Source organism: Sporisorium graminicola, chromosome SGRAM_1 (assembly GCF_005498985.1).
Source record: "Sporisorium graminicola strain CBS 10092 chromosome SGRAM_1, whole genome shotgun sequence".
NCBI classification, from domain to species: domain Eukaryota; kingdom Fungi; phylum Basidiomycota; class Ustilaginomycetes; order Ustilaginales; family Ustilaginaceae; genus Sporisorium; species Sporisorium graminicola.
In genome coordinates, this window is record NC_043719.1 from 748,302 (window position 1) to 766,168 (window position 17,867).

Here is a 17,867-nt window from a genome sequence, read left to right on the forward strand (position 1 = left end):
TTCTCCTGATCATGTCTCCACTCGTCGCCGAGCTTGCTCCTTCTACTGTACCACCAGCCGCGGTTCAGTATTGTTGTCTTCAGATGGTCGGGATGAGACACGCGGGCAGGTGCCTGCTCTGTCCAAGGAGCTTTTTAAGCACAAGTGCGCGCTTGACCGAGATGGCCGTTCCGATAGCGAGTGTCTTGGGACGCGTGTCCAGGTTCTAGCCCCCCTTGTGCTCTTTGATGCAGCATGCTTTGCTCGCTCGCTCGTTTTATGGGGATAGGCGCAGGTGTTGAAATTTTTTTGATTTCGCTCACCAGAGTTGCTTCCGTGTTTCTCGCCTATCCGAGTCAACTGACCCACGCGCGCACAACGTTGCATCACGAAGCCTGTTGCAGATTTGCGGTGAATGATCCCGCACCCGCCCTGTGTTGGAAAGATGTTCTACATGTGACGTGCCACACGGTAGATCTCGGCACTTGATTGCTCTCTCCGGTGCGGGGCAACGGGGATTTGCGATCGGCAGCGACGACGACGACGACGACGACGACGACGACGACAGTGACGACAGTGACGAGGTGGGCGCAGCGACGACAAAGGGTGCCCGCTGTGTGCGTGTGTACGCGTGCACCAGAGACGTACCTGATGCGTCAGAACCTCGACGTGCCAAAGCACTTGCATCTCGAGCATCCCGCGCTCGTACTTGTCAACTCGGCTGCCTCGCTGCTCCCTCAACCAGACCTGCAGGTCTTTACATTCGTCAAGCTCTGGTCACCACCAGCGCTGTATCCGTCCCTCTCTCTCTCTGCCCACCCTCTGTCTGTCCCGCTCCTGAGTCAACTTCGTCGCACACGTGCGCACTGCATATACGCCAGCATAACCACGTTAGACGTGCAATCTTGGTCGGAACCTGCACAGACATCGTTACCAAGAGCGAGGTCCGGAGCAGGCAGACCATTTAAGGTTCAGGCGTCGATCAAGCAGGCTCAGCAACAGTTTGGTGCTAAGGTGTAGGGCCGCAGACGAATCCCGATGCTGGCTGCGCATGTGCAGGTAAGCATCCGCTGCAAAGAAGTCCGGGATTGTTCTTGCATACAGCACCCTCGAATGGTCACCGAGTCCCACCGAGTCGAACCGAATCAAATCGCGAGCTTGCGCCAGAAGCTCAACGACACTAGCTCTATCTTTCAGAATCCGGTGAAAGAACCTCGGTCGGTCTGACCTTGTAGCACGATTTTTGACTGAAAGAATGCGATTTGTCTCGAGAGGCGCCCGGCAAGGTGTCAAGCTCATCACGAACCAATCCTCTGACCACATGTCGAACCAGGGGCAGAAAGAGCGGCTTCACGAAGCTTCAGCGGAAAAGAACCGTTTCGGGAGAGAGGGTAGAGACAGCATGAAGAGCCTTGGTTTCAGATTGGCGTCCATCCTTGCCCCGAGCGAGCGATCAAACGGGTCTTTGTTGATCGTCGAAGCCGCCACATGACCTGACTTCGATCGATGCCAAGACCGTGCGGCACCGACCGCCACCGTAGAGCGGCCAGGCAGAAGCTCAGGAATTCGTCAGCACTAACCCTAACCATAGATCGAACCAGCCCCGTGTGATGCTGATGATTGTGTCACTCTTTTTAGCAACGCTCAGTTTTCTGGCATGCTCAGGGTAGTGAGCTGGCTCGCTGACTTGCTCGCTGACTGGTATGAAACACGACCTCCAATTACGTTACGTACAGATGTAAGTCGTCCTGCTCGCCGCCACTTTCAAGTAGGTTACAGAAGCCTTCAACTCAAAAGGTGTGGCGGCGTAGCATAGAGAGTCTAGCTCCAACAAGACCTGCATACAATCCGACTCAGGAGCCTAGCCCGTGGGGTCTGCACCTCACTGCACAGCACGGGAGCCTTTTTCAACATGCACTGCAAGCAAGATGTTTCAAACTCGACCTCGCCTGCTGTTGACGACCAGGTTCAGTATCAACGCCGGACATACAGGCCAGCATGACTTGAGCAAAGTCGGAGTGGGTTAGATATGCAGAGAGAATGCTGGCGACCCCGATCGGCTTGCAGCGAGGGTGGGCCCAGATATTGAGCAATCTGAAATTTAGAACACCGCTACCGACAGACGCAGCGCAACTCTTTCTTTCTCCTTTTTCCTTTTTTTTCGGTCCTGTTGCTACAGTACTGTATCACAATTCTGGCGGCAATCGTAAGCTTGCTGTACCGATTCCTGGGGGTTGCTGAGCCTTTCCGCCCTCCCCACTGACTTTGCATTTTAGCCGCCCTCCCCTAAGCAATTAAACTTTTCTCCCTCTATTATTCTGTCTCTTTCTGGTGTGTACCTGCCGCCTGGCGCGCATTTATCGTTGCCTGCGAGCAGTTGTTCACTTGACGTCTGATCTCTTTTGCTGTGTGTCTCTCTCTCTCCCTACACACACACATGCCCACATGCTCACCCGCACATCGTCGTGCTCTCCCTGTGCTTGTGCTTGTTCCCGAATCGAAATTCTCTACTTGTCTCTCCCCTCGCTCGCCCGTTTGTCTCTCACCCACGCCGACAAACTTTACCCACACTCTACGGGCACTGCGGTGCTTGCTTGGGTGCTTGGGGCGATGCGGATCGAGTCAGTTTGCCCCTGTCAGTCGGTCGGAGAGGGATATGCCAAAGAATAACAACGATCTATCTCACCCTCTCCAGCACACGCTGCGATCGATTCTCTGTGTGTGAGAGAGTGAGAGTGAGCGAGGCGGAAAACAAAATACAGTAAGAATGGACAAAGAAAATTAGGTGGGAATTAGTGTTCCGGAGGGCTCGTCCCATGGCTGCTGTGTGATTCGTCTGTGACCCAAGGTCACCGGCGCTGCATTCTGGGCAAGCGCCAATCTGCCCGCTCCCTCCCCTCCCGACGTTTCTCACGCACAATTTTTTCTAGCCGACCCATCGTGTCTCAATTGCAAAAAGGACCTCTGCCATACGGCCACTGTGCCTCGCTTGTTTTTCTTCTTGTGATCCAGGATCGCTTGTGTGTGTGTTGGTTGCTCTTTTGCAGCTGTCGGAAGAGCCGAGTGGTGATGATGATGCTGCTGCTGCTGGTGATGATGATAATGATGCTCGCCCTTTCTGCAGCTGCTGCAGCTGCTGCTGCTCTTGCCCTGCGTCGATGCAAGCTTAGCGAATTCCTCCTCCTCCTCCTCCTCCTCCTCCCCCTCGTCGCCTTCCGTTCCGCTTCCAGTTTGCCGCCCGCTCGGTTGCGCTAGCTCAGTCTACACGGACCCGCATTGTTTCCCTGTCGCTCGCTCGCTCGCTCGCTCGTTCGCAGGCCTGCCGACATCTCATGCTCCTTCTCCCTCCTCTCCTCCGTTCTGTCCCTCATTCTCCCACTCTCGCTCCACGCTCCGAGGTGCATCTGTGTTGGCATCCTTTCCAAAGTTTGTCATCTCTCCGCCTCTTCGACCCGTGGCCACAAGCTTCTTTGGCCTATTTACGGCGCTGTTGCTGCTGCTCAGCCGAAAAGCGCCCTTTCAGCTGCTGCGCTCAGCTCTCTCCTGTCGGTGTTCGTGGATTGACCAGGACAACATCTCGAGGCCACCACGCTACGCCCCTTCCTTTGCAACCACAACCATCGCCACCCCTCACCCACTCTTGTCCGCCATAACTTTCTCCGCCACCACACATCTCAGCTAAAACTATATGGGCTTCCCCTGCTGCTAGCCAACATCGAAGCTCGACGATTTGGATGTCATCTCAGAGTGGTGTGGAAAGGCTCACATTCTAGGCCTTATCAAGCCTACCTCCAACCTCGGAAGCTCGCCACCTTCGACGGACTGCTCACTCTCACTCCCTTGGCTTATCGAGATCATCGCATGTTCGAGAGCTCACCCCCGATTGGGTCTCTCGTTGTCAGCATTCATTGCGGGCCGCTCTTCGGTCACCTTTCTCATTCGGCATCCTCCATCCTTCGCGTGCCTTCGTTGCATCGCCCCTTGGAGTGAGTTCGCCTTTGCGCATTTACGACAATTGTGTCTGTCTGTCGGAAATCCCGTCCATTGGCAGCTTCTTCATCCTCGGAAGTCGTAAGTAACCCACTCTTCAGCCGCGTTTGTCGCTTTCCCATCCGTTGCACCTTTTTGGCCGCCTCTTGCCGAGATGACGCGCGCCAACACATACTCTCGGCAGTCCTCATCACGAGCATGATCAACCTGCTATCACCGCCGCTACAAACACCTTTTCCTGAGGGTTTGCATCGGCCGGTATGTCCACCTTCGACGATCGGCGCTCGGCCGTGTAGAAGCCCCTCGCTGTCGAGATGAAGCTTTGCGTTAGTCTGTCTGCGTCCGCCCGTTTATCAAGGCAAAGCAAATGGAGCTTAACCTTATATGGAATTCGCCGGCCTGCGGCTCGCCGCTCGGTGTCTCTCGTGGGAACTGGCATTTGCTTTGCCCCACCGACGTGACAAGCACTGCGCAGCCGTATACGCATATGGACCTCTGCTGCAGTCGTCTGCAGGACGTTCCCACGTCTCTTGTCGGCTTGCTTGCGCGCCCCACCTTGCAAGCTTTGTCCGAGTCCCGGTCTCGTCTGTCGATCATTGGCTTCTGCATGCTTCCCAGCCACGATGTGCTTGCTCGTTGTCAGCGTACCTCCAGAATCGTCCATACAATGAGCATCACCCACTAACCTGCTTGATGTCCTCCTTTTTTGCTTGTCCCCTTTCTCTGGCTCTCCTCAAAACTGATCGAAACCGTTTGTGGATGTGTGCCCCACCCTCTCGCCGTCGGGTCGCCTCTATCACATGTGCGCATCGATGTTCCGCTTTGCCATCGTGGCGGCCCATTGCACCGCACGAACTCGTCTTCTCCCCCTCTCTTGCACTTGCATTCGTGCCTGGCCCAACTTCATCTGCCCACGCTACGCTAGACCTCGCAGCTCCAGGCTAATCGACCGCGGCTGTCTAGACGCAACTTCCGACGTTGCAGCACTTTTCCCCCTCTGTCGCTGACTGCATCGGAAAGAGTCGGTTCATTTGGCCCCTAGTCCGACGATCCCTGCCTCTCCTCATTTGCTTGTTTGACTCGACCTGCATCCATATCCTTCCTAACCTTGCTTGTTGCCCGGCCGGTCAACTCTGTCCCACTCACGCACCGCAGCCAGATAGCTCTGCAGCGCCAACGGCGGCTACGCGACCATACAGGATCATCAACCGCTTCATCGTGCCAGTCCCGGCCACGGAAATCGATCCCCGTCGCCCACGCTCCTTGCCTTGACCAACCTGCTGTTACAGCTGCTCTACATCTCGCTAGTTGCCAGGCTCGGCCAAAGCCGGCGTCCACTCGTCTGCTCTTGCACGTGCCCATCGTGCGCTTTTACAAGACAGCACTTCACACCTCCGCCGCTTCTCTAGCAAGTCCTTCCTGGAATCCCTTCTCGGTGCTGTCTCGGTCCATTACCTATATAGACAGCCTGATCCATCCCCCCCTTGGTCACCGACGTTGCATTCGGTATTTATTGCCTACGCCAAGCGTCCGTTCACCACCCTTCATCGGTCTTCCCCTTCTCGCGAGCCTCACGATAGACGCTTGAGACTTTGACGACAGCAAGTCCGCGCTTACCATTTCTATCATTGTCACGTACACAACTGTGCCCCCGCGTCCACCTCAACCTGGACACCTAGCCTTGCACACCAGCTTCGACTTTTGCTCGTCTTCTTCCACTGCCAGCAGTGTCGCCCCTCCCATCTCCTGCACCCGCGCAGGAACAGTCAATGGCCGTCGCACATCGTTACGACGGAGTTGGCCAGTACGGCTTTGGGCAGCATCATTCCGGAATGGCGCCACCATCTTCGTTCAACAACTTTGGCTACGATCGCCGGCCAAAGTTGGAGGACCCTGCCGAGCCCATGTGGCCAGTATCTCGCATCCAGCAGCAGCAGCATCAGTATCAGAATCAGCAAGGCCATGCAAGCGACCGATCCAGAGACATGGGCGGGTTCTCCAACAGTTTCTCGCAGCCTGACTTTGCACGTCCGCAAAGCCATCAGGCCAACTACACGTATGATGGCTCATCGTCTGCGCTTCGCAACCCCGTCGTCTACAGCCAGCCTGCCCAGGTACCTTGGGGGATTGGTGGCCAGCCCTCGACGACCGACTATGCCGAGTATCCCACCGCATCCTTTATGGGCTCGATGACGCAAAGGGCTCAGCTGCCCATGCACAATCAAGCCTCCTACCTCGGCAGTACCAACGGTGCCTACGGCGAGTCGTCTCTTGCATCGGGAAGCGATGCATATCCCAAGGTGTTGGGGGCATCCGCACCGACCCTGGGCGGCTCGTACGATCCCGCAGCTGAGACGCTGTGGCCGTTGGGGCCTAACTCGCTCGACGCCTTTGCCGGTATTCCTCCGCCTTCGGGCGCTGTCACTCGCCTGACCCTCACATCAGCAGACAAAGGCAAGCACAAGTCGAGGGCTTCGCTGCCACCTCCCAAGCAGTTCAAGTGCTCGGCGTGTGATGCCATTTTCAGTCGAAACCACGATCTGAAGCGCCATGCCCGGATCCATCTGGCCGTCAAGCCTTTCCCTTGTGGATACTGCGACAAGGCCTTTAGCCGCAAAGACGCTCTCAAGCGCCATGTCTTGGTCAAGGGCTGTGGCATCGGCAACAAGAAGTCCGCTGATAACCGTAAACGCGCTGCTACTCTCTCCAAGCTGGAACACAGTGACGGCGGCAACCCGAACCGGGCGCCTTACGATGGCGTTCCGTCGGACACGAGGGGTCGCGACTTTAGCAGCTTCCGCGATGACCTGCATTATCAAGGTCAACAGCAGCAGCAGCAGCAGCAGCAGCAGCAGCGGCAAGGCTTTCAGGCTGACGCGGGCACCACGCGCAGCTTCCCTGGACGATCGGACACGGCTTGGCCATCCACGCTGTCGGACCCGGCTGGCGCCTCGGGCACCACCGTTGAGTATACGACGCCTCGCATGGGGAACAACGACGAGCACGCACAAGCTCCGCACGGTCTGCAGATGCCCTCTGGTGGAGCTGCTCTTCCTTACGCCTCGCAGCAGTCGCATGCTCAGCCGTACCCCAGCTTCGGTTTGGGCGGCGGCGGGGGCAGCGGCGGCAGCGGTGAAGATTCGTTTCAGCAGTCGCAACGTCCGCAGCTGGCGGGCGGCCTTGTGAATGCCTTTACATCGCCAGAAGACACTTCTACGTCTTCGCCCGTTGACGCACCCAACAAGCATGCCATGAGCGGCGGCAACCTGACTGCGGCGCCTGGAGAAGGGCTTGATGTGAAGATGGAGTCCAGGCCGGCGTCAAGACCTGGCAGTGCCAAGCTTCTCAACCCGGTGGCTTACGGCGTTCAGTCGTTCCCTGTTGCGTCTCATGGTGGTGGTGGGGTTGACGGTGCTGGGATGACTGCGGCGGCGGGTATGGGTGGCGAGGGAAGTGGTGGATTTGGCGCTTTCGAGGGTGGCGAGACGAAACCAAGATTTGGTCCTGGCAGCTATCCCATGGCGCCGATGATGTCGCCGTCGCTAGGAGGCCCTGAGCAGGACTTTGGCGCTCACTCTTTGAAGAGGCAGCAGCAGCAGCAACAACAACACCAGCAGACGCAGCATTTCGGGACGTACTTTGGCAGCAACGCAGCCAACTGAGCATGGCACCCTGTGGCCTTTTGCACAGTATACATGCATGCAACACGCCTGCTCTTGTGACCTGCGTTGCTCGTCTTCCAGTGCGTTTGATGGCAAGGAGCGGGTCCCCTTTACTCTTTTCAGATTGGTCTTCTGCTATGGCATATACACCGTACATGGTCACCACTCTCTTTCTCTCTCTCTCGTGTTCTCGATCTCTCTCTCTCCCTCTCTCTCTGTGTCTCTTTAGCATTGGGTCTCTCGGCAACCTCGCGCTCTCTTGATGACATCTCGACATGTTTCGGGTCCAATCGCACTCTGTTTTCGCAGCGTATACCCCTTTACCCCTCGATTGCAATCTCAGCTGCTCATTGAATGTGATTGTGATCTTGATCGTGATTGTGATTGTGCCTTGTTCGGATGTGTGGGTGTGTGGATGTCGGGGACAGTGGGCGTCTCGGGTTGGCTAGAATGATCGCTCATGGAGAGACAATACTCTGACTGACTAGTGCAACGCTTGAGGTATACAATGCTGGATCAATACAAACATAGAGGTTTCTTGGCGCAGTTGGTTAGCGCGTCTCCTTAACAATTCTGATCTATATTCAGATCGTTAGGGCTTACGGAGGAGGTCGCCGGTTCGAACCCGGCAGAAATCATTTTTTGGCATTTTGGCCGAGCTCCAGTTCCAGTTCCAGTCCTTGCTCACAAAAACGAACATCAAAGATTGCGCGGACCGTGTTTTTTGTTTCACAGGACTGGAAACAATCTCCTTGGCTTGTTGCGGGGCGCTTCTTTGTGCTGAAGCTGACGAGAGACGTGTGGGACGCTGGACAAGGTGTTCGGCGAGTTGATCGAAACGGAGTCAGCCTTGAGTGTGGTAAGAAATGCGAGATGCGATGCGATGCGATGCGAAGCAAGCACGCACGAGACATCATCAGCAGGACCGCCCTCCTCCGCACGATGATGCGCTTTGCGGTGAAACTCAAGCTGTGTCGTAACGCGGAAGGCAGTACCTGCGGTGCAGGTGTCGAACTGCATTCAAAGCAGGTGGTTGCTCGTCTTGGTTCAAAGCAGTCCTCAGAACAGAAAAAATGGAGGAGACAAAACAAAAAAGTTGGTAGCCGAAAAAAGAAAGTGACCAGCCTGGGGCTCGAACCCAGAATCTCCTGATTAACCATGTGCCAAACTGGCTCATTCGTAGTCAGACGCCTTACCATTGGGCCAACCGGCCAGCTTCGTGTCTACCTGCTCACAGCATTGCGTACATGTAGGCTTGCGAATTGTCAACATCAATCTCAACAAAACGGCTTGTGCGACCCGCTGCATGAAAAGGCAACATTGTTGTTCGAATCGGCTCTGAACGCTGTCGGGTTGAACGACTACAACCTTGCGCACATAGCAGACGCACTCTCGAGCTGGACTCTCGATCTGTGTTACAAGCACCAGCCTCTCTGCGGCCGATCACACAGAGCTCGAGAATGACTGTTCGACACATCTTGCACAGGGACAACAACACACAAGCATCGTTGCCAAACACGACTCTGCTCGGGTGGCAAGTTTTAGAGCGGAAAGCTACAAGAGACGGCTAAGTTAGACTCAAATGAGCAACAAGAAGGCTCCTACTTCAACTTTCAGGCGTCGTTGATCTTCTTGAGGATAGCCTCTTCGCACTGGGTGGTGGTAGCGGAGCCGCCGAGGTCCGGGGTGAGGAACTTGGCCTCGCGGATGACCTGGTCGACAGCAGTGTAGATCTTGAGCGCTGGCTCGGTGTAGCCCATGTACTCGAGCATGAGGGCGGCAGAGCGAATCGAGGCGATCGGGTTGGCCTTGCCCTGGCCGGCAATGTCCGGTGCCGAGCCGTGAACCGGTTCGCCCTACGCAAAGCAGAACACATGACAGCAAAGGGGTGAGGGAGATCGTGTCAGTTTTGCTTGTCGATCACAGTTCGAAAGAAAGGTCCCAGAAGACACTTTTGGGGAAGCTTACCATGAAAAAGTCGTCACCTGCGTTGACCGAAGGCACCAAACCCAGCGAACCAACCAGCGCAGCAGCAGCGTCCGAAACAATGTCGCCGTACAGGTTGGGCGCCACCACAACATCAAACACCTCGGGCTCACGGAACAGGCGGTAGACCATCGAGTCGACGAGCTGCTCGTTGAGCTTGATGCCCTCGTACCTGCCCGCGCCGCCGTTAGCCTTCTGGTCCTTCTCAAAGACGCCGCGGACCGAAGTGCGGAAGAGGCCGTCAGTGACGCTAAGCACGTTGGACTTGTGGCAGATCGTCACGGTGGGCGAGTACGAAGGCTGTGTGGTCTTGCGCAGCTCCTGTCGAGCGAGTGCGACCTCGAACGCCTTCTTGCCGATACGCGTCGACGCCTTCTCCGTGATCTGGCGAATGGCACGGGCGATCTGACCCTCTGGTCCAGCCTCGCTCGTCTCGGACTTGATGTACAAGCACTCGGTGTTCTCGCGAATGATGACACTGTCGATAAACTTGTCGTCGTCCTTGGTGCCACGCACGCCAATCACCGGTCGGATGTTGGCATACAGATCCAGCTCCTTCCTCAGCTTGACGATCGGCGAGCTGTACCCCTCGACCTTGTGCGACGGGCTCGAGACCGAGCCGAACATGGCGCCGTGGCAGTCGCTCTTCAGCGCCTTGACCGTCTCCTCCGGCAGCGCGGATCCTGTCTTCTGGAAGTGCTCGAATCCAGCATCGAGGTGGACAAACTCGAACTTGGGCGCACCGGGCGTGTTCTGCAGCACGCGCTGGGCGCAGGGGAGCACCTCGCGTCCGATACCGTCGGCAGGCATCATACCCAGACGCAGCACGCCGGCAGGCGCATTCTTAAGGATCTTGGCAGCTGTCGAGGTCATCGTTGGGGGGCGGGTGAGTTCAACAACAAGTGGTGGTGTAGAATGAAGGGTAAGAAATTGGGTTGTTGGCCAAGTGAAGGTGTCCAACCCACGAGCTCTCCAGATGGGAAAATGCGAGTCACGGCATTTTCCCGAGGTGTTTCTCTCTCTCTCTGTTTGCATTTCTTCTCAAAGCGCCAGAGCAGGTTGAGTCGGCCCTGTTCGGGATCGCGAACAAATGGGGCTTTCAGGTGACCTTTCATCTGTATATATATGCAATGCTGTGGGCAAGTAGACATGAAGCTGGCCGGTTGGCCCAATGGTAAGGCGTCTGACTACGAATGAGCCAGTTTGGCACATGGTTAATCAGGAGATTCTGGGTTCGAGCCCCAGGCTGGTCACTTTCTTTTATTTGGATTCCACAACTTTTTACCTCATTTTTTTTTTTGTTTCGCCACTTACTTGAGCCGCTACGGGATCGCAAGCGCTCGAAACTGCTACGGCGGTAGCACAAGGACGGCACTGCCTTTATCCTCACATGCAGCCTCTCGCGAGCTACAAACTTCGACCACGAACACGCTTTCGAGAAATCAAGATTGAAATGCAAGGAATGTCCCTGGCTGTTGCACCAGGCGGCTTGTGTCTGTGATGTCATTATCTACAAAGGAAGAGCAGTCGCTATCGAGCAAGCTTGCATGGGCAATCACTTTCGGATAGCGTAGGCGGTCTCGCGATCCGAACCGCCCTGGCCCTTCTCGCTGAGTCCGAGACCGTATCGGCGCAGACGGATGGCCTGCACGGTGATGAAGCCGCTGGTGGCCGCCGAGTCGAAACCACCCTGCTCATCCATCGAGGTGAACTTCTCGTCATACAGCAGCTCCTCGGAGCTACGACCCTCGATGATGACATTGCCCTTGTACAGCGCCACCTTGACCTGGCCGTTGACCGTCTTCTGCGATTGCGGGATGCACGAGCGCACAAACTCGCACTCGGGCGAGAAGAAGAAGCCATAGTAGAGCTGCTCCGAGAACTTCTGCGTGATGACCTGGTCACGGATGCGGCGCACCTCGCGGTCGAGCGTGAGACCCTCCAAGTCCAAGTGGGCAGCACGCAGGATGGTGGCACCGGGCGACTCGTAGCATCCACGCGACTTGACACCGATGAAGCGGTTCTCGACAATGTCGATACGACCAATACCATTGGCACGGGCGAGCGCGTTGAGCGTGAGGAAGACGTCGACGGGGTCGGTGTGCTCCTTGCCCGTGGAGAGCACCTTGACCTTGGAGGGCAGACCCTGCTTGAACTCGATCACAATGCGCTCGGGCGTGTCGGGAGCCGACTCGGGGCTCTTGGTGAGCTTCCACATGTCGGCAGGCGGGGTGGTGTTGGGGTCCTCGAGAATACCGGCCTCGTACGAGATGTGGAAGAGGTTTTCGTCGGTGGACCAGGGCTTGGCCTTGGTCTGGGTGACGGGGATGCCCTTGGACTCGGCGTACTCGAGCAGCGCAGATCGACCGGCGAAGCGGTTGAAGAACTCGGGAATTCGCCATGGCGCGATCACCTTGATGTCGGGCTTGAGGCCGTAGAAGGCGAGCTCGAAACGCACCTGGTCGTTGCCCTTACCGGTGCAGCCGTGCGACACGTACTGGCAGCCCGTCTTCTCGGCAGCCTCGATCATGCCACGGGCGATGACGGGACGAGCGAGCGAAGTGCCCAGGAGGTAGACATCCTCGTAGATGGCGTTGGCCTGAACGGCGGGGAAGATGAGCTCCTCGATGAATTCGCGCCTGAGGTCGGCAAGGATAAAGTCCTTGGCACCGCACTTGAGCGCCTTGGAGCGGGCAGCCTCAAAGTCCTCCTCCTGACCGACGTCGGCCATGAAGGCGATGACGTCGTAGCCCTCGTCGATGAGCCATGCAAGGATGGTGGACGTGTCTGTTGCGGAGGGGCGCGCAGACGCGTTATCAAACGGGATGAACGACCATCGTGGTCACCATCGTGGTCACCATCGTGGCGATGGCACCGACAGCGACAAGAACGACGTTGATGATGATGATGACGACGACGAGCGGCGTCAGATCATGTTGGGTAGGATCGCGAGTGAGGGGTAGCACAAACCGAGCAAAGGTGATCGGCGAGGTTTCGTCCGGCGAGAGAGAGCAAGCGAGCGAGAGAGCGTCAGACCCGAGAAGGAAGAGAAAAAATTTAATCCAAAAAATGAGTTTCGGAAAATTTCGAGTCACCCGATTGGCCCAGAGAGAGAGAGAGGAAGGAGACGGGAAGAATCGAATCCACACGCCGTCCATACCAAGGAGGGATGGTATCAAAGAGAAGGCAGTACTCTGGTCAGTGATGGCGTCCACGGCTTGTAGATAAGGTGCGGCGTTGCGCGGAGACCGGCCAACAGCTGTCCAACACCGCCCCGCACCCCGCAAAGAAGGAAGCGAAGCAAGCGACGGAAGGGCGGGTTGAACAGCGAGCTTCCGGAGTGGAGCCAGAGTGGTTTCCGGACTACTTACCGAGTCCACCAGAGTAGGCCAAAAGCACCTTTCCGGTCTGTTCAGGCATGTTGTGCAGCGGTGTGGATGTGTGTGTTCGAGAGCGTGAAGCTGGTGAGCAACGAGTGTAAGGGTGTGAGAAGCACGGGAGTTCCCAACTGGATATTTGTGTCCGTGGAAAGGTGTGTGGTGGAGGAGATTGGTGGTAGTGGTGGAAGAAAGCTCGACGAGACGAGAGGCCCAAGCTAGCCCTGCTTCCTGCTTCTGATTCCTGATAAGACTTTTTTTTTGGTTGTCCCTCGCTTCCAGTTCTGCACGAGCCAAAAAGACTTGGTTGGACCTTCAGTCCTATTCTTCTCCAATGCGTTCTTCTGAAAATTGCCCTCTTTTTCCCGTTTTATTAGCCAGTCCGAAATGTTTGCTACAGTAAACTCGTCTGCTGCCTGCAAATTGAAAACGGTCTTGGCTTCATTCCCGTTTCTTCTCAGCTGCTGCACGCGTCTGACTCGTTTCACAAACTCAACGCTTTCTTCTCGACGTTTGGTTGGCTCAACAGGAGCAAAGAAAGACACACACCTATCACACCAATCTGCTCCTTTGGATCCGGAACTAGGTCCCACCTGATGCCCCTGACCTCATCTCGCGGTTACGATCTACAATCCGCATCTTTGGAACGGTCCTGAGAATGGAACTTCGGTGGTAGCCACCACCGCATACGACCTGATCTGGCGGGCGGCAATCGAACTTTGAGCCAAGACACGGCCATAAACAGGCTTCAGCTGACGCAACCCTTTTGCAAACGAGCTGCTCGACGGTAGCAAAGTCCAACACACATCCAGCAAGATCGGTGATACCCGACGCAGAAACAGAGAAGGCGAAGAAAAGTGGTTCAGGAGAAAAGCAGAAAAATATAATGAATAAAAAAAATGATTTCTGCCGGGTTCGAACCGGCGACCTCCTCCGTAAGCCCTAACGATCTGAACATAGATCAGAATTGTTAAGGAGACGCGCTAACCAACTGCGCCAAGAAACCACTATGCTTGCCAGTCATAAAGTTGTATATATGAAAGTGAGTTAGCTACAGCCGAGACTGTGAGTTGGAGGTTAGGTTGGCACAGGTGGTCTCACAGTCTAGCAGTGCGGGAGTAAGCGCACTCACGGTGCATCACAACCTGTGACAAAGAGTTGAAAGCTGGCAGAGGCCATGGATTCGTGCATTGCATCCGATGAAAAGGTATGCCTCGCTCACATACGAGCAAGGGAGCGTGCGATTCACTTCTCGGAAAGCTCCTTGACACCGGGAAGCGTCTTGCCTTCGAGGAGCTCGAGAGAAGCACCACCACCGGTGGAGCAGTGCGAGATTCCCTCCTCGGCGCCGTACTTGGCCACGACGGTGGCCGTGTCACCACCACCCACAATGACGGTCGAGCCGTTCTTCTCGGCCTCGAGGCATGCGTCGAGCATGGCCTTGGAGCCGCCGGCAAAGTTGTCAAACTCAAACACACCGGCAGGGCCGTTCCAGAGGATGGTCTTGGCCTTGAGGATAGTCTTCTTGAACTTCTCGCGCGACTCCTCGCCGGCATCGAGACCCATCCAGCCGTCCGGAATGCCCTCAGCGTCCGTAGCCGAGCCGGTCTGGGCGTTCTTGTCAAACTTGTCTGCGGTGATGTAGTCGACGGGGAAGACGAGCTCGACGTTGTTCTTCTTGGCCTTCTCGACGAGCTCGGCGACCTTTTGCGAGCCAGCCTCGTCAAAGAGCGAGGTTCCGATCTTGACGTTGTCGAGCGTCTTCTTGAAGGTGAAGGCCATACCACCGCAGATGATGAGCGAGTTGACCTTGTCAAGCATGTTGTCGATGAGCTGGATCTTGTCCGACACCTTGGCACCACCGAGGATGGCAAGGAAGGGACGCTCGGGGCTCTCGAGCGCCTTGGCAAAGAACTCGAGCTCCTTCTTCATCAGGAAACCGGCGGCACGCTGGGGCAGCTGGACACCGACCATGGACGAGTGGGCACGGTGGGCGGTACCGAAGGCGTCGTTGATGTAGACGTCGCCGAGCTTGGTGAGGCTGGCACGGAACTCCTCGACCTTTTTGGGGTCTGCCTTGACCTTCTCACCGGCCTCGTTGGTGCCCTTGCCCTCCTCCTCAACGTGGTAACGCAAGTTCTCGAGCAGGAAGATCTTTCCGCCGGTGGCGGAGGCGACGGCCTTCTCCGTCTCGGCACCCACACAGTCTGGGAGGAACTCGACGTCCTTGTTGAGCAGCTTGGAGACCTCGGCAGCGACAGGCTTGAGCGAGTACTTGGGGACGGGCTTTCCGTCGGGACGACCCATGTGCGACATGAGCACGACCGCCTTGGCCTGCTGCTCAATGGCGTACTTGACGGTGGGCAAAGCAGCCACAATACGCTGATTGTTGGTGATCTTGTCGCCGTCCATGGGAACGTTGAAGTCGACACGGATCAGCACCTTCTTGTCCTTGAGGTCGACATCGGTGATACCAAGCTTGCTTGAGAGAGACATTTTTGCGATTGAGTCGGGGAGGAAGGTAAATGTTGGAGCAAGAGAGAGAGAGAGAGAGACAAAGGTGTGGTGGAAAGGAGACAGGAAGAAAGGAAGGCGCTCGATGCGAAGAAAGATGCGCACGGCTGTTTGCGGATTGAGCGCGGGATCGCGCAGTCGCACTTACACACTCACTCCAAGCTAAGATGCACCGGAAAGATTCGAGCAAAGCCGCACTGCGATATCGTGAAAAAGCAACACAAAATCAAACGCCAAGGTGGAGCAACGGACAGGCAGACAGGCACCGTGCGCTGCGGGATGAGCCCGATTCGCACAACACGCCGTGCTTCCATTCATTTCTGCAGCGCTTTATCGATGGAGGATCTACAGCTCTGAGTTCGTGGTCTTTTTCTGTGTTTCCTAATTCTTTGTTGGGCTGGAAATCGGTTCGAACGCTGTGCCCGATTTCTCTCAGAGAATCGGCCTACTGGAAGTCTCGGAACACGGTCAATCCTGAGAAGCTCTGGAGCAATTTTTCTTTTCATACGTGCAGCACCAGAATGTTTGTGAGAGCATCAGCATCCTTCCGCTCGTGTACCAACGCTCGCCGTAGCTTCTGGACGTCGTTGTAGATCGTCATGTCGGATCCTGCACACCAGACCTCGGGCTCGTCCTCGGCCGGCAACACCAACGATGACGGCTCCTCCCGCCGACCAACTCGCTCATCCAATCCTCCGGCAAGACCCCTTCGAGGAGTCGCTTCCCTACGCGGCGCAGCATCCTTACGAGGTGGCCCTGGGCGAGGAGCTTCCCTTTCTTCAAGCGCCTCCATGGTCCCATCGCGGTCTTCGTACGCTGCTCCTGCCTCTGGAACGGCAAGCGCAGCTGGCCCTGGATCTGGCGTCCGCATGCAGTTCCGTCCCGTCATGCCACAGCGTCGCAAAGCATCTGAATCACCTGCACCGACATCATCGACCTCGATCGAAGCCTCATCCGCTTCGCCCCTAGCCACACCCCATTCTTCGGGATCAACTCCGAGAGATTCTGTCAGGGGTCGCGGTCGGGGTAGTGCACGGCCGCCACGCCAGCGAGCTCAAATGACCGCCTCGGGACCGTTTGCATTGGGACCATCAGCACGCCCGACTGGCAAGAAAGTAGCTCCCGTCGGACCCGGCGGGTCCAGTCTTACCTCAGCGGGTGACACTGAGGCTAGCCGCAGCGCGGTCTCCACCAAGACCGACCCCGACCGCGCCTCGTATCGCAACCCAGACAAGCTCAAGGACGCAGAGCAATACTCGGATCCGGAAGACGGTGGTGTCGAGATTGTCGATATGGACGAAGTGCACATCCTCGACGAACTTGCACCGCGCTCCTTGCCCCGCGTAGCAGAGAAGGAAACCAAGAAGGAGAAACAGAGAGCCACCGATGCTCGACAGAAGAAGATGGACGGTCGTCTTCTCAAGGAAGATCGCGACGCAAATCCAAACGCAACGATCCGTGTCAAGTCAGAAGACCCTGATGATCTCATGGGCAACCTTGACCCAACCGCCAACGGATCCTCGTCGTCGGCATACATCTCGAGTACCTCGGCAACACCGCAACCCGAAGTCAACACCGCCGACGCTTTGGATCTCAGCGAGAGCGAAGGCGAGGAGCTCATGGACGATCTTGTCGACGATTTCGTCTTGCACGACGAAGACGACGTCAACCCTGAAAACCGCCTATACCTTTTCCAATTCCCACAGCTTTTCCCCAAGTTCAAAGCGTCGAAGCCGGCCGGTGGCGATGCAGCCGCCCCAACCGCTGCAGCACCCGCAAATGACACAGCCAGCAAGCGCCGCAGCGTCTCCTTTGCCGAAGGCACAACGGGAGGCGCTGGTCAAGCCCGCCCCTCTCCAACCAAACCCGAAGCCGCACCCAGCTCGGAACTCGACTCTGACACCGATTCTGCAGCCGACTCCGAAGACGACAAGAAAAAAGCCAATCCCTCCAGGAGCAAGAAAGAGGGCCTGGTGGGGAAGCTCGACGTCTACCGCGACGGCCGTGTGTTTCTCCGTTTCGGCGAGCTCCTCATGGAAGTCACCGGCGGATCGCAAAGCACCTTCCTGCAGCAAGTCATGCTCCTGGACCCCACCAACCGCACTGCCACCAACCTGGGCGAGTTGCACCGCAAATTCATCGTCAGTCCCGAACTCGACTGTATGCTCAACGATATCAGTCTGTACGATGAGGAGCAGAGGGTGCTGGACGAAACCAGGCGGAAGAAGGAGGAAGAGAAGGCCGAGGCGGATCGGGCCAAGTACGGCGCCGGCGCCGGGGCGTCTGGGTTTGGTGGTCTTGGTGGCAGATAGGCGAGACTACCTCTGATAGATCATCGCGCAGCAAGCACTGTTGCAGC

General features: G+C 56.6%; 5 protein-coding genes across 5 annotated transcripts; 2 read left to right on the forward strand and 3 right to left on the reverse strand.

Moving 5' to 3' along the window:
• Positions 1–6,255: 6,255 nt before the first annotated feature.
• On the forward strand, positions 6,256–7,631 carry EX895_000300 (uncharacterized protein; the record flags this gene model as incomplete). Its single annotated transcript, XM_029880901.1, has 2 exons — positions 6,256–6,271; positions 6,319–7,631. The coding sequence occupies 2 exons, from the start codon at positions 6,256–6,258 to the stop codon at positions 7,629–7,631; spliced, it is 1,329 nt and encodes a 442-aa protein (XP_029742287.1).
• A 1,613-nt stretch (positions 7,632–9,244) lies between these two features.
• On the reverse strand, positions 9,245–10,490 carry EX895_000301 (uncharacterized protein; the record flags this gene model as incomplete). The annotated part of the gene is made up of 2 exons (XM_029880902.1): positions 9,245–9,487; positions 9,600–10,490. The coding sequence occupies 2 exons, from the start codon at positions 10,488–10,490 to the stop codon at positions 9,245–9,247; spliced, it is 1,134 nt and encodes a 377-aa protein (XP_029742288.1).
• A 682-nt stretch (positions 10,491–11,172) lies between these two features.
• Positions 11,173–13,037, reverse strand: EX895_000302 (uncharacterized protein; the record flags this gene model as incomplete). Its single annotated transcript, XM_029880903.1, has 2 exons — positions 11,173–12,404; positions 12,989–13,037. 2 exons carry the CDS (start codon positions 13,035–13,037, stop codon positions 11,173–11,175), a joined length of 1,281 nt encoding a protein of 426 aa, XP_029742289.1.
• Positions 13,038–14,239: 1,202 nt separating this feature from the next.
• On the reverse strand, positions 14,240–15,490 carry EX895_000303 (uncharacterized protein; the record flags this gene model as incomplete). Its single annotated transcript, XM_029880904.1, has 1 exon — positions 14,240–15,490. One exon carries the CDS (start codon positions 15,488–15,490, stop codon positions 14,240–14,242), a length of 1,251 nt encoding a protein of 416 aa, XP_029742290.1.
• A 617-nt stretch (positions 15,491–16,107) lies between these two features.
• Positions 16,108–17,820, forward strand: EX895_000304 (uncharacterized protein; the record flags this gene model as incomplete). The annotated part of the gene is made up of 1 exon (XM_029880905.1): positions 16,108–17,820. One exon carries the CDS (start codon positions 16,108–16,110, stop codon positions 17,818–17,820), a length of 1,713 nt encoding a protein of 570 aa, XP_029742291.1.
• Positions 17,821–17,867: the final 47 nt, after the last annotated feature.